Genomic DNA, 26,857 nt, shown 5'->3' with positions numbered 1-26,857 from the left:
AATATATATATAAACAAGTTTTTTCTGTATAGCACAGGGAGCTATTATAGGTAGTAACCTATAATAAAAAAGAATATGGAAACAAATATATGTACATACATGCATGACTGAAATGTAATGCTGTACACCAGAAATTGATATAACATTGTAAACTGACTATACTTCAATTTTAAAGAAGAATAAATCATGTGTAGAACTGGGGGGCAAGGTGATACTCGGCAGAGGTGGAGAACAGCAGAGGCAGAGGAGTCTCCCAACAGTTAGGTAAATCCCCATTCTTCACATATTTCAGTCCTGAAATCAAGAGACTACAAAATCTGCCTTAATCCTTTTCAACTCTCATGGCTCAAACCTGGTAGGACTTTTCAGACCACTTACAGCCGCCAACATGTGAGCACAGCTGCGGGCCTCTCCATGATGGCTTGTGTCTGCACAGAGGGAGGCAAACGCTGAATGCTTTTTCTGTCTAAACGTCTGTCTTTTCAGAAAGAAATTGAGGTATTTTGACTAAAACTCACTCTGGGGCAGTTTTGTTTTGTTTTTTTAAAAAAGGGAAAATATATGTTTTCTTTGCAGTTTTACTATCTTATTTTCCTTTAAAGAGGCTGGTACAATGCTGTAAAATAAGGGTCTTAATCTGGTTTCTACTGCCACCTGCTGGGAAAAGCAGGAACTACAGCCAGCTTCCTGCAGCCTTACCCAGAGGACGCTCGCAAGCCAGGGGAGGAGGAGAGGGAAAGGCAAGGTCTCTGTCAATTATGGTGCTTGGGAAGGGGATGCAGGCAAAGCCAGCAGCTAAGGCATAATAAAGGAGGTGACAGGATATGCATACAAGTCCCTACACAGATTTACTGACACAGAAAGGGCTCTGATCTTTAAGAAGATGAATGTCAAATGATCTCAAAATGTCATCATCATATTTGAGGATGATAAGATAGTCCTCAAAAGCAATAAAGATGAACAATAAAAGTCTAATTTCTGCTGTACACATTCATCGTAGAGCAGCTGTACTGAGTAGCATTTAAGAGCCAGAGTTCTGGAGCCAGCCTGCCTGGGTTCAAACCCAAACTGTATTAGTGGTACAGTCCCAGGCAAGCCACATAACCTGGGCATCAGGTTTCCCATGGGTGACGTGGAGATGACCATAATCCAACCCCACAGAGCTGCTGTGGGGGACAGATGAGGGGATACATATAAAGCACTTTGGACAGAGCCTGGGCCTTGTTGGCACGCAGGAATGTGATGGCTATCGGCCGTCAGGACATGAGGCAGACGGATATCATGGGAAATGTCCCACAGGGGTGCTTCAAACTGTGCCTGAGTCCTAGCTCTGCACCCAAGCGGGAAGCACCTTTAGGGAAGTCGCCGCACCTCCTTGAACCTGCTTCCTCAGCTGAGGGACAAGAATAATAACCATCCTACCAGCTCCCTGGGCTCATCTATATGTAGGTACACGCCTTGTTCAACATGAAGCATCACCTACGCGTGCAAGGTGCTACCCGCTGATACAGCATGCTGTCCTTACAGTTAGAATGGTTGGAGTTACAAACGCCCAGCAGACTTTCCAGAAAATGTTTGGCTGGAATCCAATCATCATCTCTATGTCTTCACAGAATCTTTGCAAGCCTGCCAAGAGACAAACGGAGAGTGAGCATGAGGTACGGAGGCGGGGGGGTGGGGGTGGACAGCACAAGAGCCCCTCAATCGAGTGCCATCGGATAGGGATGGCCACCACCTGCTGTCAACGTGACCCCTGTCATGCAAGAACCCATCAGACAAATGACTCACTGCCCGGAAGATGAAGGCAAACAGAATATTTAAGTAGATATTAAATACTCTCTGCAGTGAGGGCCAACGTGAGATGTCACCCCACAGTGACATCTAAAACGCTCAGTTCCAGGCTAGCCGGGATGACTCAGCACTGCCCCCAGCCTGGCGTATTCATCCGTGCAGCTGTTTTTGAAGGTGGGCTCATGGGTTTAGCATCGGGCAACACTAATGAAGATCATGACCAATAAACACAGTGTATCGAGAAAAAGCCTTGGGATTCAGAGGGAGACGTACTGCACATTGTGTTTTGTCCCCCCGCCTTCCCAAGGCTACTCTTCCATGAGTCAGTTCATTTCTGCTCAGTGTAAGTGACAAGGGCAGGGAAAAACCAAGGAGAATTCTAAGTGGTCACCATCATACCTACTGTTCCAGACTCAGACAAACAGATTTCAGTGCCCAGAAACTGACCCAGCATCTCCCCACTTTCCTAGGAGCACACAGGGCATATTGTAAATGCTTAATAAACACCTGTTGATATGCTCACAGGGAGTTACCTGTGTGAGTTATTAATGGACTGAAGCCTCTTGTTCCTAATGTTTGCTGAACCCCAGCAAATGGAGCTGGGGGACTTACACCCTGAATGAGAGGTGGACAGTGACAATTCAGCCAAGAACATATGTGAAAATGGAGCTCAGGGCTGGAGATCAGAGAGGAACAAAATTATGCTTATTTGTGGGGCAGTGGGGGGACTATTGGTGCATTTTGTTTTTTCTTTTGTACAAAAAAAAAAAACCACACACACCCTTTGAGAGTTCAACACACAGGATGGGCAACAAGAACTGAAGAATGACATATTCCATCCCATAAAATCATCGCCTGGTGTGACTCTAACTTCCCTCTCAAGGATGTGGAGAAGGACACTATGGGATGTGAAACAAGTAAGTGATCTAAGTGGAAGAAAACAGATCAAGACAATTCAGCACACTGTGATTTGGGGGAAATGCACAGTGCAGAACCAAGCAGAGAACGAGCAGGAGGTCTCCGTGGTGGCAATTCAACCGCATCGTCCCCCCGGCCAGAAAGTCTCAGGAAAATGCACTGGCTCCCAGGGAAATGCACATCACTTTTTCTAAGTGACTATCAGGTAAAAGTCTGCAAGGGGTTGCTCCTACACCAAAGGGGAGGAGTTCCACTTTTCTAGCTACCTCGAACCCGGATACTGGCCTTTGAGGAGTGCTGACTTGAGAACCTGAACCAGCTCTTTCAATCTAAAGATAAAACTTGAAAACTGTACCCACCATATTTTAAATGTTTGAATGGCAACCTCGAGAATCTAGACTGATCAGCGCCGAGGAGAAAACACACGTCTCTGCAGTTCACCTGCTTATTTTCCAAATTCAGCAGCCAGGATGGGGGGTATCTGCCAGGTTCATTTCATTCTTCACAGGTTCATGTTCAACTGCCTTAAACTGACCTTGCATTTGTTTGGGGCCTCTTCATCACTATAAAGAATGCACTATCCTCTGGTGGGGGGAGGGTCTAGCTCAGTGGTAGAGTGTGTGCCTAGCATGCATGAGGTCCTGGGTTCAATCCCTAGTACCTCCATTAAAAATAAATAAATACATATAAATATATCTAATTACCTCCCCCTCAAAAGAATTTGAAAAAATAAAATTAAAAAAAAAAAAAGAATGCACTGTCCTCTAGGACATAAATTCTATTTGTCCAGGCATTTCCTTTCCCCTGTAACAATTCTGTTAGCTTATATCAAATATTTTTTTCTAAGATCCACTTCTTAGAGTTCCATCCAGGTCCAAATCAGAGGTTCACACGCACATCCAACTCTACCGAAGTCCAGTTCAGCCTGAGCTCAGCGGAGAGTGAACCCGGTTCTGGAAGCACTTGGCCCAGCACCAGCCCTCTAGAGTCCAGGCAGTTTTCTGGATGCTCCCCCAAGGAAGAACAGCAGAGCCCAGGGACTAAAGCATACAGGGTTTGCTTTTCCCTTCAGAACCAAAAACATCTACCACTAGATTTATACAGGGGCTGGGGGGAGCTATTTAACTTCTGGAAACAGAAATGTTAAAAGGTTTTTGTTTTAATGATGCTTGTAAACCATACTGAACAGCCCTGTTTTATTGGAAAGAACTGTGCAAATGTGCCTTTGATGGCAAATGGCAGCGAGGATACAGACAGCGGAGGAGGTCAACGAGACGGCCACCTGTACTTGGGCCAGTGCTGCAGTGAAGTGCTTTCCTGACTTTGCCAACAGACCATCTGGCGACTTCAGCTTATATGTGGACCCACAAGGGCTTGCGTTTCCAAAGGAGGGCTCTCGAGGCCTCTCCACGGCCAAACCTTTGGCATCTGGGCAGAAAGTGATGATTCACTGTGGCAGACTGGCCGGGTTTCTGCCTCTCTCTGCTCAGGTCAGAAAGCCCTTTGAAGCCTCACCCTAAATGTGACAGCAGATCTTCAATCACAGCATCACTGCAGGCTCTGGGCTGTCATATCAGCCCAAAGTGTGGCAGTCTGGCCTCTCATCCCAGCAGGACAGCTGGCATGCGTGCCCACTCCTCTGGCCAGAACCTAAACTCTCCCTGCATTGGCGATGTAAGCTCCAGCTGGGACAAATTCCCCTTCCACCAACACCCAGCAATGACTCCACTATCTTCCTGTTTCTGGGGGACCAATTTTCACATGAGAGGTTCCTTTTTTAGATTATTTTGATTTCTCATCACCCTCCATTTTAATGCATTTTTCAGGAAAGCAAGAAGCTATGGAACCCCTGATGGGCAGGAGGCTAACAGTTACATTAAAAGCAAGATGTTCATATCAAGAATATCCTGCATCCAGGTGATGTCCTGCCTCTCCCTTTACCATATTGTTCTGGTTTTCAGGTACAGAGGGATAGTCTGAGTTGGCAGTTTTCGCCTCCTCGGTATTTGCTATGGAGGCCTTATCTATATTAAGCGTGGTTCTGAGACTTCCAGGCACAGAGGAGTCAGCAGTGCCTTGAATCCAACCGGGCTGCTTGTGCACAAGAGGCCCAGGGCATCACCCTGTGAGACCCCACCCCAAGCACAAACACCTCCACACGAAGGACAAAGACGGCATCTGCTGACTGGCCCCTCCTGTGCTTCTTGGTAATGGCCCCACTGATTATGGGATGCAGGTTGCTACGGTGACAGTAGGACGGGCTAAATTGTAAAGGAACCGGAAGTTTCTTCCTGGGAAAATCTGGGGTTGAGATTTTGCATCACAGGCTCCCATGATGCTAGCAAAGTCTCCTAAGGATGCATGAGGCCGGTGTGCTCTTTTCTCACTGTGGTATCCGTGGACCAGCCATGAAACTACTCCTCACCTCAAGCTACACGAAGCTCGCAGTTACCAAGACTGGGAAATACTTTCACACCTGCACTCCCTGCCTTCCCATTCCCCGATCTGACCATCATCCACAGGCGTTCACTGTTCGCTTGCCAGACCACACTCAAAGGTACGTCCTGGTCCTAGCAGTTTCTGATGCAAAGACTCGCGAGTTTCACCATCAGCCACCTTTTGTTAAATCTAGATCCCAGTGGTCCTGAGGCAAGCTTGGAAATGACTGTGCCGCTCTCTTGTGATTCCTAAATAGCTGCAGTGAAGCGCTTCCCTCGTCTTATTAAATACGGAAAACCTGCGTGCCGTGGATGCTTTACTAAGTTCTGCTTCAGTGTCTGGCACGGTGTTCCCCTTACCGTACACGTAGGAGATCCCCACGAGCTCAAAAATGGCGATGACGACCAGGGCGTAGGAGGCTGCGTACGTGTCCACGAGCTGAAACATGTAAATTCCACCCTGGCAGGAAAGAGGAAAAGCGGCATCAGCAGGCCTGGATCTAGGCTCTGCCCCACTTCTAAGGGCCCATCCTCCCACCCTAAGGCGGGTCCAGTGCAGACAGGAGTCCAAGGACCTCCCCGCCCCTCGACAGCAGTAATCTATAGCTGGCCAAGTATGTGAGCTGGAGGCCCAGTCGTGTCAGCACAGCGGACCCTCAGGAGACTCCAAGCTAATCAACAGAACAAGCACAGAAAAGTGATCTAACATCTCACTCCGAAAAGGCAAAGGTCACCGTCTGAAGATGTGTATTTGAAAGTAGCCAGAGTGCTCCATTTTTGTTTTAAGCAACAGACGACCATTTCTACCCACCTATCTGCATGTCATATGACCTTTAGGTGTTGCTGGGCATCCCTTACACACCCCCTGCCTCTTCACCTCACTCTTTAAGTCTCTCAACAATAGATGAGGCTTAGAGACCATCTCCTTGCAATCCATCATTTTATAGATGAAGAAACTATGGCCCAAAGTAGTGACTTGCTCACGGTCACAGAGACAGCCAAAGCAAAAAATAAATATATATATATATCCCAAGTGAGCTAACACACAACTTACCAGACACTCAGGACTAGCAGGAACTCAAGTAGCTATAGATCTTGTATGTCACAGGCAGTTAAGTAGGAATCTCTTAATTTGGTCAGCAAATTTGGATTTTCATGAATCCCATTTCCTTAAAGTAGGACACACCTGCCTTGTTGGCTCAAGAAGGCTACATCTCAATTATGAAGATGCTGGAAGCATCATTAGTAGCCAAGGTGACATACTTCCCTCTGTGGTCAGAATCCCTATGGATCTAGTACCTTCTACGTGGAAATGGCAGTGATTTGGCTGTTGTGATGAGATCTGAGTGAAGGGTAAAAGGATGAAAGGCCATCAGCCCCCCGCCCACCTGCACGCCTCCCAAGCCTGTGCCCAGCAGGCAGCTTACCTGAGTGATCATCGGGAAGCCCATGATGAAGAAACAGATGCAGCAGCCCAGAGTAAAGACGGGCTTGTGTGTGCGCAGGTACTTGGGGAACTCGTCCGAGATGGAGGTCACTATGGTCTCGATGGTGGCAAACTGGAACGGTTCCAGGAAAGGGACAGCTCAGACACACCACTCAGCCCCCAAGGCTCCAAAGAGCCCTCTGTGTTCCCCACCAGGCAAAGCAGTGTTTGTATGAGGATTGGTTTTAGGGATGCGTTCCCTCAACGAGTCTTAAAGACCTTGCTGGAGTTCAACTCACAAAGCCTGTGAGGAGAATCCAAGCAGAATGTGAGCCTCAGAACTGTGTTTCCAGCCCTCCGAGACTGCACACCTACCCCCCCATTAGGACACTTCAGGCTTCACTTTGTATTCATGAGATGTAAATTCCTCTCCTCCCGTTTACATTGCATTTGATCTTTTACTTGAGGAAGAACCCTCTTTGCACCCAACTACCAGACTCTGAGTGCCTGTCAGCATGATTTGTAGTAGCCTCAGCCCCACAGCAGTTTCCCTAAAACGGACTTCATATTATTCTCCCTTATCCAGCCCCATAGAATGTACTCTGGCAAAATGACACCAAAGCAGGAAGGGCACAGGCTAAAACTTGCACAGAGAACAGAGGGAGGGAAGGAGGATGGCTCTTTCGCACCTTCTCCTGAGTCGTCCACAAACGCAAGGCCATCCTGCACCCTGGACAGGTACGGCACCATCCCTACATTGCTTGGGGAAACGCTCAAGTTCCACTAAGCCCACCTCCTGCCATAAGCTGCATGCAGGACCCAGGGGAGGGTCTTCAGAAGGAGCCTGGGGCAGGGAATGAAGTGAGAGAAGGAACTCACCATAGTGTCAAGTCCAAGAGTAAGAAGCATCAGGAAAAAGATGATGGCCCAGAATGGAGAGAGGGGCAGCCTGGTTAAGGCTTCCGGGTAAACCACAAATGCAATGCCTGGCCCTGGAAGGAACAAGACAGACGACTGCAGACAGGCTCAGCTCCAGGCCCCCTCTTCCTGGAAGCCCACAGGGCCCTCTCTCCATGGAAGTCCTGAGTTGTTAACTATCACATGCTGCTCCTGCTGTTTGTTATGTTTTTATTACTGTCCATCCATTTCCCCAATTAGACCTCAATCTCCTTGTAAAGAAGGACCAGGGAATTAGGCCCACACCTCAGGGAACTCATAGGAGAGGCTCAAAAACAGTGCCAGATCAGAGACGTGGGGTCACCTTGAGTAGACTCCAAGGCCAGGCTATGTCCCATGCAAATAACACACAGAAACCTTCATCTTTGTAATGATGAGTTGGTGGAGAATGTAATAATTACCCTCTAGAACAGTGGGTGATTTTGCCCCTCCCTGGGCACATATGGCAATGTCTGGAGACATTCTTGATTCTCATAGCTGGGATGTCATGGGGATGATGACTGGTGTCCAGTGTGTAGAGGCCAGGGATGCTGCTAAACGTCTCTCAATGCACGGGACAGTCCCCATGGCAAAGAATTATTTGTCCCAAATGTTGACAGTGCTGAGGTTGAGAAACCCTCTTATAAAGGGTAAACGTGCCCAGAACTGACATCATTTCCCCTTTGCTACCTGTCTTCCTTCTTCCAGAAGAAACCATTTACATAAAATATGAATTGACTGGACTAATGCTTTTTAAAATCTTTACCTAAGACTTGGTAAAGATGGGGCAACATCAGTCCATAGGTAATTAGGTGGGGGAGATGGAAGCATTAATGTAAGGGTTAAGAGCTTTGGGCTCCAATGGTCAGACAGATCTGGCTCCAAATTCACTTCCATGACTTAACAGCTGTGCAACCCTACACAAGTTGTTTAATTCCTATAAACCTCAATCTTGTCCATCTGTAAAATGGGAAAGACAACAGTTCCTTCCAAGGGGGGCTACAAGGAACAAAGGAGGAAATGCAGGTAAAGCACTGAGACCAGTGCCTCCCACTCATCAGCACTTACAGAATATTAGCTTTTCTTAGGAGTGGACAATGCATTTGGAAACGGGCAGCTCTGACTCCGATTTCCCCAAGAAGACCGAGTGTGGTCTTGGTGAAGGATGTCTGAGCTTCAGTTTTCTCTGCTAACCTAAAGCCGTGCCAGCCCTTCCTATCTGCCTCGCAGCCTCACTGAGAAGACGGCTAAAGAAAAACCAAGCAGTTGTGAATTTCCTTGTAAATAGAAAACTAGATGTTAAGGGGCAGAGACCAGGGAACGCCAGGGTAATCCACAGCCAGGGCACGTCCGGAAGCCGGAAACTGCAGCACCTGGAGTTTTTATAACTCAAGCATAACAACGCTTTTTTAAACTGGAATTTATCAGGTTGTTAGTTCCTAATGTTGCTGAGAGCCTTGGGTATTTAAAACATAAAGCCTGGAATGCCTGAGATCTCCCACCCGCCACCCCGACTCATGCATTTACTGAGCAGACGGTAGAACCAGCCTCTGAAGGTTCCCTTTGTGAATCATAAAAGTCTGTGTTAAACTGCAGTTCGAAACAGGTGCACTGAGCAGGCCAGCCCAGTGCCCCGAGCACCGAGGAAGCTGGTTCAGTTCAGGCCCATAAAGTGGACACGGAGGTCTTGAAACAGCCCCTGCTCGAGGACCTCGGCGGATTGCTTTAACAGGATTCAGCCGTTTGGGCTTCCGTTTGGGCTTTACTGCTTTGTCAGGGTGGGGAACGATTTCAAAACACTTGACTTCCCCCCACTTCAGCCGCCACACTACAGTACGCAGGTAAAGGCATCGCTGTCAGCAAACTCCGTTTATCAGAAATGGCTGGGGAGTGGAGTTTTAGAATACATTTTTGGCAACATTTTGCAGAGTTTGGATTTGTCTTTCTTTCTCAAAAGGAGTGTCTGAGCCGCAGCGGCGTTTTCCCCAGGCGAGGCCCGCGTGTGTGGCGGAGGCCCAGTCCCGCCCCTTCCCTCTCCTGCCCGGAGGCGGTACAGCCCCGCGGCTGGCGCGCATGCTCCACGCACCGAGGCGCAGAGAGCGGGCTCTGCCTCTTACTAGATGTGGGGCCTTAGCTAAGACCTACCTCTCCGGCCAGACCTCAGTTTCCTTATCTGGAGAATGGAGATGACAGTAGTACCTACTACCCTCCTGAAGTTTGTGAGCATTAAGTGTGTGGATACACGTAAAGGGCTCAGAACGGTGCCTGGGCCTGGCGAGAACTCAGTAAGCATGGGGCGTTATTACTCTTCCTGTGAGCGGGTCCCGAAGGGTTCAGCATGCCAGCAACTTGGACAGGGCCCCCAGAGCCCTATGGTGAGAGCCTCCTTGGTCGTAGAGAGCCACCATGAAAACCACCAGGGGCTCTGGTCCGTGGATGGATCCATCACAACCCACAGTGCATGGGGAGTGGCCACTGTGCTGGGAAACCTACCGCATACAGAGGCGTTCTCAGAAGACACAACCACCGAACCCCTGCGCCTTTGGCAGGACTGGCGTCCAGGTGACACAGATGGTGGGATGGTCAGTCTGGTGTGAGAGCGTTCATCTCGATCAGCCAGGTCTCTCAACTGTGAGAGGCCAAGGCAGCACTTCCTAGTGGCCTGGCTACCTGGGAGCCAGCTACCACCCAGACCCGGAGCTCTGAACACAATATGCACGTTGATGACCCTCTACTGTTTTGCTGTTGGGGGATGAGCATCTTGGTAGAGCTCTGGGTTGGATTCTGACCGTCAGTCACTGCTCCACAGGTGGCGATGAAGGTGTCTGGGAAGTGACTAAAAGGCTGACGTCCTGGAAAGCTGCTTTTCTGAGTAGACGCCTGAGAAGGCCACGCCCCCTTCCCTGTGCCCCTTGTAAAAGCAGAGCTTGGTCTCATCACCAATCTCACCCTCACCCCAAAAGCTCTGATATGACTGAGATTTGGGGTAGTAACTTTGACAGTAATGCCTCCCTTACAAAGGATCGTGTTAGGTCATCAAAGAGAACTTACTTTTGACTAAAGACCAAAATGCATAGTTACTAATGTTGGGTCAGCAAAAACGGACTGAATGTCTATGTGCCAGTGTCGCCCAGTGAGGAGGGACTGGGGCTGCCACCTAATGCAGGCCTGCCCTGTATTCTGCAGAGCCTCCCTTTTACCGGGGGAAATCCAACAAGCCTGCAAATCCTGTAAGATCCTAGGCGAATTCAGATGAGCAGGGTTAGCTGCGCACCGGGGTCTGGGAGAAGACCTCATGGGCCACTGCCCCTCCCCTGTTGGGGGGTGAGGCTCACTGTCCCTGTGCTGGTGACAGTGAGACACTACCAAGTACAGGAGGTCCTTGAACAGCACGGGCTTGAACAAATCTCACACGTGGATTTGTTTCAACAGTAAACACAACAGCACTACAGGATCCGGGATCGGAGGAGCCCATGGATGCAGAGGGACCGCGGGGTGGCAGGAACTATGTCTATAAAGGGCTGACTATAAATTACAATGTGGATTAGTGACGGCGTGGAGGGTCGGCGCCCCAGCCCCCCACATTTTCAAGGGTCAACAGCATTAACACAACACATAGAACCTGCGGGAAGCCCTCTTCTCCCTATTAAAATCCGAGCAAGTGAAAAAAATCTGAAAAGGGGAAGTTTCCGAGGGAAACACGGGCCGTTCATCTGATGCTTTTTATGTAAAGAGAAAACAAAATTCGCTTTGGGTTTTGGCCCAGGGGCCCCCAAATCCCTTTCCTGGGGCAGGAAAGGGCTCAGAAGAGTTAACTAATGTGGCCACATCTCTGGCAACTTGGCCGCCGGTTGACAAAAATAGCAACACACCTCACATCTTCCAGAAAGTGGGGCAGAACCTACCTGCTCTGGCTGCTCTGCTGGGGGAAAATGAAGACAGCTCAGCAGGCAGGGCCAGGGGGCTGCTGCAGGGGTGGGGGAGGGGTGCCCTGAAGACAAGCCTGTGCTGCTCTCTCTCTTGCCCCCTACCTGCTCCCCAGGAGTTTTACATTTTTCCACCAGGGAAGGGCATTTGCTCAGCTCCAGGACCTGGAATTCAGTGTATGGCTGCAGAACTAAAATCCCTGGGGGTTCCACACCCTCTCCAGGAAGAGATTGTTATGCCCCGGGAACAGGCTGGCTGTTTAACTCTTTGAGCCCAGCAGTGCACCATCAGCGTCGATGAGGCAGTAATTAATTATCCCTAGGGAGCCAGAGGAGAGCCAGCAGCCCACCAAGAAGGTGACATTTCTAGGGCTTAGTTCTCCCTCATGCTGGCATCTGAGCCATTATCTGAGATTTGCAGTGAGCTCCTTGAAGAAAGTTAACTGCATGAAGAAGCCACTCACGGGTCCACACTCTGGATGGTCTAGGGCCCACAGTCCTGTCCCCACAACCCCGACACAGTCCCAACACGGAGGCATCCCATAAATGTCTGAGTAGAGAATGACCCTAAAGACTGTCAACAGCCACAGTGAAACCCCTTAATCACTGAAACCTGCTAAACACCCAAATCCTTTGTAGAATAAGGCTGGGTGGAAATTAAACGTTTAAAGAAAAGTATTAAATCCACTCTATGAAATACTGTGCTAGAAATATAGATTAAGTGGGATAAAAAAATGAAAGCTCTCTGTACACACCAAAGGGACCATACAAATGTTAGCCAGGAATATGGGGACCACGTGGGCAGAGAGTACACATTTACTATACATCCGTCCCACCACCACCATCCAACCTTTCCACCCGCTGGGAAAAAATATTGCAGGTCTGCATCACTAACTAAGCAGAAAGCCCTGAGAGCACATCTGACCTAACAATCAGGACAGTGCTTCCTCAGGAAAAGGCTGCTGTTTTTAAGTGCTGTTGCTCGGTTCCTATGGAGCCCTCTGCAAGGAATGCCGCCCTGCAGCGAACTGTGCCCACGTCCAGGAGCGCTGCTTTGCCTAGAGAATCCTCCACCGTGCCTCACAGGTGGAGACTTACTTAGGCTGGAGCTGAGTTGAGAGAGGACAGAAGGAATGAGAGGAGAGGGAAGGAGGAAAGGGGTCTTTATAGCCACCCCTCTGGGTAAGGACCGGCCAGCTCTCAGCCTGCATGAGCATCAGACTCAAGCTGTTCTGAGTCCCTCCACTAAGGGGAACCTAGGCTGTCCCGCCCTCCGGCCTGTTCCAGGAGGCCGACTTCCTAGCAGAGCACAAATGAGGAGCTCAGGAGGTGAGCGGAAGCTGTCCCGCCACGGCGGAGTGATAACCGCACTGTACCTTGGTCCGCCACGTTCTCGATGTTAACCTTGCGTTCATTGGCCATGAAGCCGATCACTGAGAAGATGACGAAGCCGGCAAAGATGCTCGTGGCACTGTTGGTGCAGGTTACGATTAGAGTGTCCCTGGGAGGAAGAGACAGATTTGTCATTAGGTGAGCTTTGTGAGTGGGAGGGACAGGGAGGGGCACACGGATGTGTGCCCGTGTGTCTACATGCACGTGTGTGTGCCATGCCCATTGCTAAACAGGTATCCACTGTAGGCTGGTCTTGTTTGCTGTTATTCACAAGGAAAGGAACAACTGGTCCTGACCACAGGCTCCCTTGAGCTGATTGTATAAACACTGGAAGACTCAAAAAGTTTTCCCTCCCTTAACTGCACTGTTCCCGGGCCTCTGGGACAAGGCACTGGCTTCCCCTGCTGTAGAACCAGGTCTTCCCTCATGGCAGTGGAAGAGCTCTGCCCATCAGAGCAGAAATGGAGGGAATGGGGCCTTTTGGTAAGTCCAGGAGAGGAACCATGTATGACAGAAGAGAAGGCAGGGGACCATGAAATGTCACCAAGCAAGAGGATAGCCTGGGACTGGGGCAAGGGTGGAGGGCTGGGGAGAGAGCCCAGCGCCTCCATCCCAGCGCCCTCTGCTGGCGACATGGCTGCAGTTCTCAGCCTGCCCTGTCCATCCTAGACCCCGCAGAGAGGCACAGCCAGATGGAGCCGCGGGGCCCACTTCTAATCCTGGCTCTCCTACATGCTAGAGGCATGACCTTGACTGCGTCACTTTCTTTCCACTCCGATTTTAAATGGTGGCAGTGACCGCACCTCCCTCACTGGTTGTGAGGACCAGGTGAGGCGTGCACTGTGCAGAACAAGTGCTCAGGTCATGACCCACCTTGTCTGGCCCCTTAGTTTCCTGGTGGGGAAACAGAGGCCCAGGGGAAGGTAATGGGCTGATTAATGGTGGGTCCTGATTTGAATCTAGACTTCCCGCCCCGCAGCCTCGTATTCTGTCTGCCGCACCACACAGCCTCACTTCTGACAAAGCTCAGAGCAGTGCTTTCCCTTTGACGGTGCTCAGACTGGTTCTCATGGGTCATAAGTTAACAAGCAGATCTGACCAAAGACGTTCAGACACCTCAGTCTGGCATTCCAGCTGCTACAGGCCGTAATGTGTGCCCCCAAAATGTACAGGATGAAGCCCTAACCCCCAGTTACTCAAAAATGTGGCTGTATTTGGAAACAGGGTCTTTAAGCAAGTAATTAAGTTGAGAATAAGTCGTTAGAGTGGGCGCTAATCCAATATAATTGATGCCCTTGTAAGAAGAGATTAGGATGCACAGCATAAGGTCATGTGCGGACACAGGGGGAAGACGGACAGCTACCAGCCGAGGAGAGAGGCCTCAGAAGAAATCAACCCTGTCGACACCTTGACCTTGGGCTTCCAGCCTCCAGAACTGTGAGGAAATTAACTTCCATGGTTCAGGTCACTCACTCGGCGGCACGTGTTACGGCAGCCCTCGCAAACTAACACGAAGGCTCCCCAGGCCGGCCTCAGCCGGTCCTCAGGCCCCATCTCCTCCCAGCCCTGTGAGCACACCCCTGCTCCGGCCCCATCGGCCTGCCCCCCACCCCTGCTTCCCTCTCACCTCCGCTCAGTCCCACCTCTCGCTGTTTCATCAACCTGAACACAGTCCCTCCTCCCCTGCCCCGTTGAAATTTGGCCCAGTACAGAGGCCACTTCTGTGAGGCCCTCCCAGCCATCCCAGGCCACAGCTTAACTATATTCTCTACCTCTTGGTTCACAGAATATCTCACACATGATTAAAAAGAAGAAGAATGGCAACTGCTGTTTCTCGAGCACCTACTATGTGCAAAATATTGCCATGAGAGTTTTGCATATATCATCTCTTACCCTTCAACAAAATATTATAATCTGCAGTTTATAGATGAGAAAACAGAGGTTCAGAGAAGTGAAATACCTTGGAAAATGGTGAAATCATAATTCAAATTCATGTCTGTCTGTCTCCAAGTTTCTGTCTTTCTTCCTTTCTTTTTTTAATCAGCTCCTCAGGAGAACAAACCTCATTTTCTTATTGCTTGCAGCAGATGTATTGAACTTCCAAACGCCCCCTCCTCCAGGAGCTGTCCAGGCTGTCTCTGGTCTATAGGGTTCCAGAGCCTCCTAACATCACACTATCCAAATGTCACCCCAAGGATCAGAATGACCTGAGGGTCCTGTCTGGATGTGTAGATTCCTGAGCCCACCCCACCTCCTGATGTTCTGTTTCATAAATCTGTAGAGGGGTACTTAACGTTTGCAAAACTTTGGGTATAACTGACAAAACTGTAATATATTTTAATATATTTAAAGTGTACAACATGATAATGTGACACACATATACATTGGAACAGGAGTCCCACCATCAAATCAATTAACACAGCCATCATCAAGGTGCTCTTTCCACTGTACCATACTGCCTTTCTTATAGAAGTTGTTAGAAAAGTGTTTGCTGAGTGACCAAATGACCAAACTTAATCAGTGACCACACTACAACTGAATCCATGGACTAGATACCTCACAAATGACTATCCCAGGACACAGCCAGCTGCACAGCACCTCCAGAGAGACTCAATTCCACCGATGTGTCAGAGTTAGGATGCAAGTTGGGGTCCAGGCCACCTGAAGCCAGCAGCTAGGCCTTGGCAGGGGATTTCCCCTGTGCCAGAGGCCGCTCTCTGGTTCTGCATCAAGTGAAATGTGAGGATGTGGCCTCAGGCATCTGATAACCCAGTCCATTGTTCTGTCCCTGGGCCCTGATCCCACTCCCCAGCCACCTCCAGGACTTGAGGTGCCTCCACGTACCTGTAGCAGTTGTTGTGGAATTTGTTATAAGAAGAGAGAGTGATCAGGCCTCCCCAGGCAGCAGATAAAGAGAAGAAAATCTGAGTGGCAGCATCTTTCCATACCTGGGATGCAAAAGAAGGGAAGATTCAAGGTCACTGAAGGAGGCTGGCCCAGAGGAGGGGAAGTCTCCCGTGCCCAAAGCCACACCATTTCCCGGGGTGTGGGGGGAGGCACTCAGGACAAGATGACTTTGGCGCCAACATAAATGAGAAACATACATCATTTATCTAGGAGCCATAAAGGCAGCAGACACCTGGGAGACTCTAACTCCATTCTGATCAAAGGGGACGAGCTCAACAAGCAACACATTTCCTGCTCGCATGTCCTACCATGTAGAACTGCACAGAAGAGGAGAGCCCTTTCTTTAGCTGGAAACACTCAAAAAACCAATTTGCAACAGCACAAATATTCACGGGTACACAATACAAACCTTTTGAAATGAACACTCCTACCGATTACAATTTACTGGAAATCTGAAATTCTGTAGCCCCTCATTTAAGTAAAGCAAGCTCTGTGCCACAGCAGTGTGGACTTTATAGTGCCACCTCCTTCTTGAACATGGCTGACAACACCTCTTGGTGCTCTTTGATGATTTCTCTTAATTATCCTCACAAAACTCCAGAAGGCTACTAAAGACTTTGAGCTAGAGATTTACAGGATTTGATGATGGACCTCCTATCATTTTTATAAATTAAATCTAGTTTTTAAATTATGCTTTAAATATGCAAAGAGAAAGTTTAAGTGTGTGCTGGCAAGGTCTGTGTCCACCCCAACCTCCATTCTCCTACACTTCTTAAAAACAGAGCTGTGGTTTTATTTAAAGGCAACCTTATGTCCAGACAAATGACCACCTCCCAGCATCAAGGGGAGGGGCAGATAAGAGGGGATGGTCACATGACTTAGTTTCTGGCCAATGATGGGAAAATCAAGTTTTATGTGGAACTTCTGGGTTTTCTCCTCTTTCAAAGAGGGAGGGTGCCTATCTCTGTCCCTTCCCCTCACTCTTTGATGCTACCTGGAATGCTAATATGATGGCTGGAGCTCTGGCAGCCGTATGGTAGCTGTTCACTGAGGAAGGTGGGGTAGAAAGACAGGAACCTGGGACATTATGGAGCCATTCAACCAGTGCTTGACAATCTGCCATTGGGCTGCTTTAGTGCCTACAAGTGAAATGAGCTTTTATCTTGTTTATGCTGCCATTATCTGAAGGTTTTCCATTCTGTGCCATCAAACTCAATCCTAGCTATGTGTTCTTAACATACTCTGGTAAAGCAGATTTTTTTTTAAGGTGAGAAAATTCATTTCTTTATATATATGGAAGTATAATTGATTTATAAGAAAACTCACTTCTTATTAAATAATCATCCCCTCATTTGGAGTTTTTTTGGGTTGGGAATTTTAGAGTCAAATAGGCCTGTGCGGAATATGCAAATTGAAAAGATAAGTGAGTGCTGGCTCTGCGTGGGTGTGCCAGAAGTGTTCAAATGTTGGGGCCCCTTAAATTACAATGGCTTGTGCTTTGCCTGTGTGCTGTATTTTCTAACCAGCAAAACTCCATTTCCAATGCACTATAATTAGCAACAGACAAGCGGCTCGAGGTGGCCAAAGCTATTAAGGGAATTTCATTCTTCATTTTCAGCCTCCACTGCAAGCCCAGATGTAGGACAACTATTCCAGGAATCTAAAACCCCCCAGCTGCCCACTTTTCATTAAAGACTTCCTGAGAGCCTAACGTTCCAAGATGATCAGGACCTGGTAAAGGCAAATAGTGAGATACCCCGTGGGAGGAGGTCTGACCCCTTCTGCTAAACAGCGTCCCAGAGCAGGACCCATTCCTGTGTGCCGGTCCCCCACGGGTGTATCAGAAGTGAAATCAGAAGCCCACCGTGGCATCCGTGAGTTTCTCCCACTTAGGTGTGATGAAGTACCAGATCCCAGCGCCGGCTCCGGGCAGGGTGACTCCCCGGATGAGGAGGATCACGAGCACTACATACGGGAACGTGGCCGTGAAGTACACCACCTGGAAAACCACCGACAGAGGGGCAGGAATGAGCAGACCCGCACAATGTGACCCTAGGAGCGTCAACAGAGGCAGAGTCTGACCTGCCACCTGGACACAAGTGCCTCATGGTGAGGATATCAGGGTAGTTTCCTCCAATCTCTGTCAGGACTGGGGATACAGGGAAGGCACTGACTCACCTTTGGTCGAGTCAGGGAGAGACAGAAATAAAGTCCCGAGGGGGACACGCAAGGCTGTGGGGTGAGTCAGCCTGCAGAGTGTAAGTGGACAACTCCCCAAGGACCGAAGGAGAAAGGCTCCGTGCCTCCTTCCTCCTTGATTCCTGGCCCATTCTCTGTCTGAGGCCCCAGATTCCACCATTAGAGTTTCATTCTTTTAGCTTAAGATTTCCAACCTTGTTTATACACACACCCTAAGCCAGGCAGCCTAGTGACATGAAAGAACCATGACCTTAGAATTAGATACATTTACGTTTAAATGAAATCATACCTTTGGCACTGAGTAGCTAGCTGTGAGACCTTGGACAAACTCTCTGAATCTCAGTTTCTGCATCTGGAAACTGGGGATAATAGCACCTTTCTTAAAGAAAGAGGAGACCATAGGACTAAAGGCCCTAAGAAGGGAGTGTGCCTAGATTCTAGGAAAGCAAGGTGGCCAGGGTGGCTGGGCAGGCAGCACCTGCGGGAGAGGAAGTCAGAGGGGTGGGGGCGGGGTGCAGACGTGGGAGCCTCATGGAGCCTTGGGTGGGGAGGGGATGGGGAGCCCCCACAGGGATCTGGGCAGAGGAGTGACCCCATCTAACACTTTAACCACCAGGAGGTTACTGGGTTGAGAGGATACCGCAGGGGCAGGAGTCCAGAGGTCACGGCCGCAACCCAGGCAAGGGACAGCGATGGCTCCGTCTGGGGTGTTTTGGGGAGCTGGGAGAAATGGTCAGACACCGGATCTACTGTACAGGAAGAGCCAACAGAACTCCCTGGCCGATTTAATGTGGGAGAAAGAGAGAGAGAACAGAGTCAAGGGTGTCCCTAAAGCTTCCGGCCTCAGCAGCTGATGGGTGGAGTTGCCATCAGCAGAAATGGGACAGGCTGCAGGTCAGGGAAAGATGAGTTATTTCTTCCTCCAAACCCAATTACTTGTCAAGGTCAAACTCTTCCTTCTACAGACCAGGGACGGGCTGGTCTCCTTTCTCTGCACTGCTACCTACCACCACTGACCAGGGGACCTCCTCCTTGCCCCGCAGGACAGCGGTCTACCCCCTCCTCCACCCCTGACCCTTGCCCTGAATTACAGGGGGCCTGCTCCCTCCTATCCCCCCAAAACCTGCTTCTCTCCTTCCCCTTAAGTGAGACCCGTCCCTGCACAGACATTACGAGACCCAAAGGCATCGGACATCTCGGGAGAAAATCACCCACCGCGGGATGACGCGGGCTGTCCTCCCAGCTGGCGGACAGGGCCGGGGAGAGGAACACTACATGGGCCAGGCGGGCCCTGACCGGTCTGACCTCCCCACCGCACCAAGACAGTAGGGGCAGGGCGACAACTAAGGAATGTCCTTTTCACCTCCTGACACGTGGGGCTGGCGGGAAGTGAGGCTGGAAGGAAGCAAGGGAGAGAAGATGATCTTGGTCACAGGGCCGGCAGGAAGAAGACCCCAAGACTGGCCCCCGTCTAACTGGCTGAGACGCTGTCCCCATCTGACTGCGGGAGACCGTTCAGAGCCGACCATTTCTGGAGCCCCCTCTATGGACCAGCTCTTTGTAATCCCATTTTGCAGAGGAGGAAACTGAGATTCAGGTTACGCATCTCACTTAAGGTCTCCTAGCTGGAGCCAAGATCTCACCTTGAAGCTTTCTAACTCCAAAGCTTCTTTCCTTACCTATAATGCCACTCTTTGGGCCATGTGATCAGAAATGTGTGAGATGGCCCAGGAGGAGGGTGAGACAAGTGAACACCCATGATGCACGATTTAAGGAGGCGCTTGCTCTCAGGGGTCAACCCCGCACTTGCAGGAACTGAGAGTGAGCACCCCCTTAAACTGCACATCCCAGGTACTTGCTCGCCCCACCAGGTCCAACCCCTGGTGTGTGGAATGATGACATTCACTCTGTCATGGTGACTGCTGTGAAATGAAAGGGCACACAGTTTCCTTTCTAAATCCTGGGGATGCCTCCAATGTGAGTCAGGTGTACACAGAGGTTTTGTCACAGATCTGATATGTCTTGGGGCTTCAGAATGCACCTGTTCTGGGATGTACTGTCAGAGGAATTAAACTTGAACAGTAATGAATTACACTTGGCAGGACTGACAAAGACTAGTTGATCTGAGCCTGCTGGCCTGACACCTGGCAGCACCGTCCTCACAATGGGAGCCGGAAACAGGTGGGAAGGCCGGTCCCCCCACCTCCCCCAGCCTGCACTAGCTAATTAGGCTAGCTCTGTGCTGTTGCCAGAACTCTCAGGCAGAGCAGCCCCCGAGGTCAGAGGGGCTGCATTTGACCTTCGGGCTGCCCACTGGCCACCCCAGCCTCTGGAATTCTAGTTGCTCAAAGGGAGACTGAGCTCTCACAGGAAGCAGCTGGCCACTCCCATCACCCAGGGCCCTGAGCAAGAGGAACTGAGCTGATCTTGCTGCCAGAGAAGAAGGACCTCTCTGTTGCTTAGAAATGACAGTCTTCGTGGAAATTCAATCATAAAGGCACCTGGTGTGAGGAGCCTCCAGACAAAGCTCCCTGATCAGTGTCTGTGCTCCCCGGGGCAGGACAATAAACTGGGGTGCATTATTTCTGGTGGCCTTCCTCATTTAAAAAAAATTAATCATTGATCCCTCGTTGGAAACCTTTCTCGATGAAGCAGAAAGATAAGTTAGCAGACCTCAAAGAAAAGCTTACCTGCTCAGGGCTACACAAAGAAGCCCCATTCCAGAGAGCCCATAAAATCTAGCACCAAGGGTTAAATTCTAAAGCAGTGCCAAGAACCAATTCTAACGCCATCCCCCCAAATTCACAGACTAAGAAAGCGAAGAGGGATCTTAGAAAATATTTATTTTAACCTTTGAATTCATAGGTGCAGAATATGAGGCCCAGGTGCCTCCTGGGACTTGCCCAGCCGGCAATGACAGCTGAGGACAGTAGGTGGGGTAGGAGGTCCTGATTCACAGAGGGGGCAGTTTTTATTCCCCACAAGATGCAAATGAGGACTCCAGAATTCTGCATTTCCATCTATTCCTAACAGCCCCTCCTCGTGAGAGGATGTCACACAGTGGAGAGAGTCTAGGCTTTAAAGGAAGACAGACCTGGATTCAGTCCCACAACTGCCACTTAAAATCTGTGTAACTTCAGGCAGTTGACTCAACCTTGGTGTGCCTCAGTTTCTCTAGCTATAAAACAGGATGAAATGTGCTTTCCCAGCAGGCTGTTGGGCAGATTGAAGGCACTAATGCAGGCAAAGCAGTCAGCCCATGCCTGGCCCATGGGAGGTTCCACAAAGCTCCCTTTCTCTTCCCATTTCCCCACCAGAACCACTGCTTTCACTGAGATGTCAGCATGGCACCACCCCCATTTAATACATCAGTCAGTCATTATCACAAAAAGGAAAAGAGCTAATGTTAATTCAGAACTGACAAGATGCGAGGGATTGCATATGCATTCTGCCATTTCGTCTTATGACAGACCTGCAGGGTAGCTACCATTATCCTTTTGGCACAGATGAGGACACCGAGGTTCCAATGGTTAAACAACTTGTCAGAGTTACACCACGGGAAAGTGATGAAGATGGCATTTGAACTCAGATGGGTCTGACTAAAGCCACCAGGCCATGCTTCCTCATGGCACCAATGGGGCTGCTGTTCTCCCCTCCTCACCTCTCACCTCTTCTCCTGCCAGTCATACATTCTAGCCTATCCCACTTTGATTATGGCTGACCTTGTCCTGTCTCCATCTCAAGCTATAAGTGATGGTCCTGTCAGTTCGAGTTTGGCTGAGCAAATACTTGGTCACTCTTGCTAAGCAATTGCCTGGCTGGTCCTTTACTCCCACTCCAAGCTGGGTTCTAAGTCGTGGAAGATGAATAAGGTCCAGGAAATCTCAAGACTCATGGGTGTTACTGTGAGGGTCACATTAACACTTCCCTAGAAAAACAACCCATCCAGTCTCTAACACTCATTCAGAGCCAGTGGGGTCCGCAGGGGTCACGCAACCCTGGCTCCCATTTTACAGAGGGGGAGACTGATGTCAGAGAGGAAAAGGGCCCCCAGTTCCCCAGCAAGTGTTCAGCAGAACGATGTTAGAGCTGGAGGGTCCTAGACATCGCCCAGTCCAACTGCCTTCACTTTTAGAAACAAGAAAACCAAGGGCTCTTGAAATAGTTAAGATAAAAAAAGTCTGCTTTCCATTTACAGGCAAAAAATAAATAAAATAAAATAAAATAAAATAAAATAAAATAAAATAAAATAAAATAAAATAAAATAATAAATAAAATAAAATAAAATAAAATAAAACAAAATCTAAGAGCAAATTGGAAGCTCAGCCAAGTTTCATGGCCCACGTGGAGATGTCCCTACTTAGAAAACATCACTGGCAGGCCTGGGGGCTAGAACCCAGTCTCCTCACCCCGTCTGGCTCTCTCTCTGCACCTGCTGTGATTTAAGTGTGTCACCTGGCTCAGGTGACCTTGACCAACCTGCTAGAATCCCCTGTTCAAGTCCCTGTGGGTCCAGACTACTTGGAGGGCCCCTGAAAGAGTCGTTATCAAAAGCCCTTGCGAGCGCGTTCATGTGCTCGGGGAGGAGAAAGACTGCTCTCCGGGGCTGATGGCTGCCGGGTCTGGGTGCCTGGTGGGGGTGGGAGGCAGGCCGGGGAGGTGAGACAGACCCTTGCCTCCTCAAGGCCTGATCCTTCCGGTTGTTTGTACCTGTGACCACAGTTAAGCCCTGGCCTGGGCAACTGACCCGAGTCAAACTCCACAACCTGTGGTCTCAGAGTCCACCATCCCATTCTCATTCCTTGAGCCTTCAAGACATTTTACTTTTTATTCTGAAATGTGCAAATGACTCTTAGGATGATTAGATACTATTGGTTACCATCCAAGTGATTGGTCCACTGTTTAATGGGGGTTTTCTAAAGCAGCAGGAAGTCGAGGGAACACGCTATGACCCTCATCACAATGTGCAGCGTGTCCTGAGGCCTCCTTGCCTTCCACGCCTCGGAAGTGAGCTCAGGGCGGGAGTTTCACCATCTCCGAAGGGCCAGCCAAGCCACTGCCCAGCAAGAGGGGCCGAGCATCTGCTCGACCTAAAGCCCAGCAGAGGACTATCACCCTTTAGTGCTGGAGGGCATGGAGGGTGGAGAGGGTTGGGCTCGGAGTTCGAAAAAGGGCTGGAAAGGCAGAAAACAGGGTAGCTGGGAGTGAGAAGAAGGAATCCACATCTGAATTTTGATCTGTTCCCAGCTTCTTGGGAGGAGCGATGACTGAGCTGGCAGCCAGACCAAGAAGCAAAAAGCCAGCAGCACCAGTTCTAGAGTTAGGAGAGAGACTGACTCGTATCGGGGAGCCCCGCCTGCTGAACGAAGGGGCCCTGACTGGAAAGGAAGGAAACTCACCTCAGGGCCCCCACCATCCATCAGAAGCCCTGAGAACATCTCCCATTTAATCCTTAAAACCACCTGGGAAAAAAGGTGTTATTATCCCATTTTACAGACAGGAGTGCAGTCCCTCGCCCAAGGCTCCACAGCTCCTCAGGGCCCGAATCAGAATCACGCCCACATCTCCCGACTCTCTCTCCAGTGCTCTTTGGCTGCCCCACGATACAACCAGCCCTGGCTGTCCCAGAGCTTTCTCTCAGGTAAAAACAAGTTCTTACTTTTCCTGAAGTCTTGATTCCTTTTGCCAGGGATGCGTACACAATCACCCAAGCCAGGAAGAGGCAGAAGGCTAGTGGCCACCTGATCTCGCCAGGATATTCAATCCCTGCAGAAATCTTCAGCACGAAGTACCTAAGAGTTGAAAGAGGGCAGGGTGGTCAGGAGGAGGAGCAGCTAACAGCCTGCAGGCTTTATCTTCCAGCAGAGCCAGGAACCTTGAACAAAACCCCAGCATCCTCCACCCTCCCCATCAGGGAGCTGATCAGATCAGGTTGTGAGGGATTTGCTGATCTGGGCTCCTGCCCACCCCTTTTGCAGTGAGACCAACTGAATTTCCCTTGCTTTTAATTATGTGCTGGGAGACCACTTGTGGCCTTGGGCGGGCTCTGACCCAGACTGCCAGCTCCACAGTCACCTGGAGCTGCCCCAGGAGCCAGGCAAGAAACCCAACAGTGTCGGGGGTCCTGGTGCAGCCCCCACAATGGGCATCACGAGATTGATGTCTTTATACACCACTAACAGAAACTCTCAACTGTCCAGGGCGATTTGTGTGTGTTTTCTGTATTGTTCCACTCTTTTATGAGAATGTATTCCAATCGTATTTGTACAGCTTTAAATTTAAAACAGCAGTACAGGGTGCTGATGGTAAATGGCTAAAAACGCTGCTGTGCATTCTAGTTCAAGTTGCGATGCGCATGTTCCAGGGCTGAGGTTGGTTAAAATGTAAAAGAGGGGCTGGCTGAGCCTTACTCAAGGGGGTATATTCTAAAGCAGACCACCCGCTGCAGACAGGGGCTGGCACTCATCTGGAGTGGCCGCTGGCCCCAGTGTGTGTGCTGCATTCCCGGCCTGCCTGGCGACCCCCACATCCCTGGCCAGGGAGGGGCGGGCAGGCAGCCTCATTCCTGGGGACAGGAGGCAGCTGCAGGGACTGTGAGTCAGGACAACAGACTGGAGACAATCTGTCAACTGTGCAACAATCAAGTCATGCAGCCTGGATGAAAGGATGTCTGTGTGACTGGAACCAAGGGTCAGCCAGAATCCAGACTCTACAGGACTGCAGAAATGATGGCCAAGTGTCCTGACCTGCTGAGGGAGGCGAAGCAGGCAGCACCCCTCCTGGTCTAGCTGGCAACGTGCCCTCCAGCCAGCTAGTGAGCAGCTGTGAGAGGCCATTTTGCAGCACACAAGAACAGAGGTAGCCCCACTCTGTAGGAACAGAGCCCCTTTCAGTCTGAACCTCAGGGGCACCCTGAGCTCACGAGGTGAGCAGAAGTGACCAAGGGTGGAACTGGCCTGGGATCCCAAATCTTAGGGACCATCGTTCCCAAGCAATGAAAAGCCTCCACCCATGTCCCCACCCCACCATGGGCAAACCATCTGGTCCACAATTCCACGGCACCTCGGCCACGTCAACTACTCTGTGATCCAGTGAGAGACCTCAGACGGGTCCCAAGACGCTCCTGATAACACCCCCTCTTGGAAACTGAGATTGGTCCCAGAGGGTTAGTAAAGCCACCAAAGGCAGATTTGCCAGTCGCTTTACAGTTCACCTGACACGTGGATTCCATGGTCAGATTTCCTGCACCGGCAGGTCAGACTCCTTTCTCAGTGCTCAGGGAGAATCGAGGCCCACCTTCACTGTTCCTACGTCTTCTTCGAAGGGGATCATCTCGTCATTCAGCCTAACCCCCCCTTCTGTTCTACAGCAAACAACCGTGTACCTCTGAGTCCATGGAGGGGAGAAAATTTGGAAGCAGAACTAACGGCACTTGGGAGAACTAGTGGGGGGAGTAGTAACACTGCTTGTTATCTCAGTGAAGGCCACAAATGAAGGGTGTATGGATAAATGCATTTTATTTGACCCCAGTGTTTCACCTGAATTAGTTTGCTAACATTTAAAGTGGGAGAGACACCCCAAAATTCATACCTTATTTCCAAGTTTTCTTATAAAATGGAAGCTCTGGTAGCACTGGCCCACGCTCCCACAAAACAGGGACTGTTAGAGCTGAGCATTGGCACCTCCCCTACATGGGTCAGACATCCCCTCCAGTTTGCCACAGTCCCCACCATTCTCTATTGTTTACCTCCCTGCCAAGCCCCTGAGCCCATTTGAGTTTACAGCCCCCAACCTAAGGCTTAACTAGAGAATGTTCTTTATTTACCCTCTGTTGAAGTCTGTCTACATTTACTTCCCTTACTAAATAATACCATGAATATTTTTTCTTTTTTTGTTTGTTTGTTTCTTTTTTTTTTCTTTTTTTGCTCCATGAATGTTATTGAATCTTCCCATGGTGGCTGAGGATTTCCTAGTATCCCTGAACCTCACTCCTCAATGCCTGGCAAAATGGAGGTAGAAAATACAAAACTAAGACACAATTGTTTTAAAAGAGAAAGAGAGATAGAAAGAATTATTTCTTTAAACTACATCATTGACTATGACTTGTTTTCTTACTTTTTGCCTCTCTTTCCTTCACAAATGCAGACAAAAATCAAAACAAAACAAAACAAAACCTAGTTAACTGAAGGTCTGCTTAGATCAGAGCGGATGAAGGTTTAGCAATGCTTTTGTCGTCAACATCATGAGTTAGAGCAGCAAGCACCAATTCTGTCCCCACCAGCAATCAGCCACCTCTCCTCTCTGGGACCACAGGGCACAGCAATCTGCTCTCAGAAGCCAAACCAGAGGAAAAAAAAATCTTTCTCCCTGATCACTTGAGCTGGTAGGGAGGGTGCAGAGGGAGGCCACCCATCCCTCAGGCCACTCACACCTCTAGTCTACAAACTGGATAGACACTAATTCACTGGGTTTCTCTTAGAAAGCTAAAAAAAAAAATCTTACTTGAAATACTCTTCACTCCCACTGACAAATGTCTTATTGGCCTGGCTGGTGACGTTAACCATCGTCAGGTTGGGATAGGCAGTCATGCAGAAAGTTGAGTTCTTGATCTGTATTTTGGGATGGTCATTGATCACACAGGAATCTGTTTAGAAGAGGACGGAATGAAAACACAGCGAAATCTGTACAGAAAACAGACACCTGTATCTTTCTAGCAACTGAAAAACAAAAGCCAAAACATTTGCCAAATATTGAAGAGTAACTTTGGAAAGGCATTAATGGCGCAAACCTTGATGCAAATGAACTTCAGAATTGTATGTTATTCATCCCAGAGCCCCCAGTATCCCCAGCAATGCCCAGTAATGAGGGAGCATCTCTACATGGCAAGCACTTGATTTTCTTTTTTTCACTTTTTTTTTTTTTTT

At 49.5% G+C, this 26,857-nt stretch overlaps 1 protein-coding gene across 1 annotated transcript in view; it reads right to left on the bottom strand.

The window, feature by feature from the left end:
- Window positions 1-26,857, bottom strand: part of SLC6A5 (solute carrier family 6 member 5) — a 73,560-nt gene that overhangs the window by 6,000 nt on the left and 40,703 nt on the right. The window contains exons 7-15 of the mRNA XM_072969669.1: window positions 26,436-26,577; window positions 23,593-23,725; window positions 17,599-17,733; window positions 15,672-15,775; window positions 12,812-12,936; window positions 7,453-7,565; window positions 6,575-6,706; window positions 5,508-5,607; window positions 1,526-1,626 (exon numbers count right to left, since the gene is read on the bottom strand). Of these exons, the coding sequence (XP_072825770.1) occupies window positions 1,526-1,626; window positions 5,508-5,607; window positions 6,575-6,706; window positions 7,453-7,565; window positions 12,812-12,936; window positions 15,672-15,775; window positions 17,599-17,733; window positions 23,593-23,725; window positions 26,436-26,577 (1,085 nt within the window). The remainder of the gene's footprint in view (window positions 1-1,525; window positions 1,627-5,507; window positions 5,608-6,574; window positions 6,707-7,452; window positions 7,566-12,811; window positions 12,937-15,671; window positions 15,776-17,598; window positions 17,734-23,592; window positions 23,726-26,435; window positions 26,578-26,857) is intronic.

The sequence above is a fragment of the Vicugna pacos genome, chromosome 10, assembly GCF_048564905.1.
Source record: "Vicugna pacos chromosome 10, VicPac4, whole genome shotgun sequence".
Taxonomy (NCBI): Eukaryota; Metazoa; Chordata; class Mammalia; order Artiodactyla; family Camelidae; genus Vicugna; species Vicugna pacos.
The sequence above is the reverse complement of the archived record's forward strand: the minus strand, read 5'-3'. Positions and strand labels throughout refer to the sequence as shown.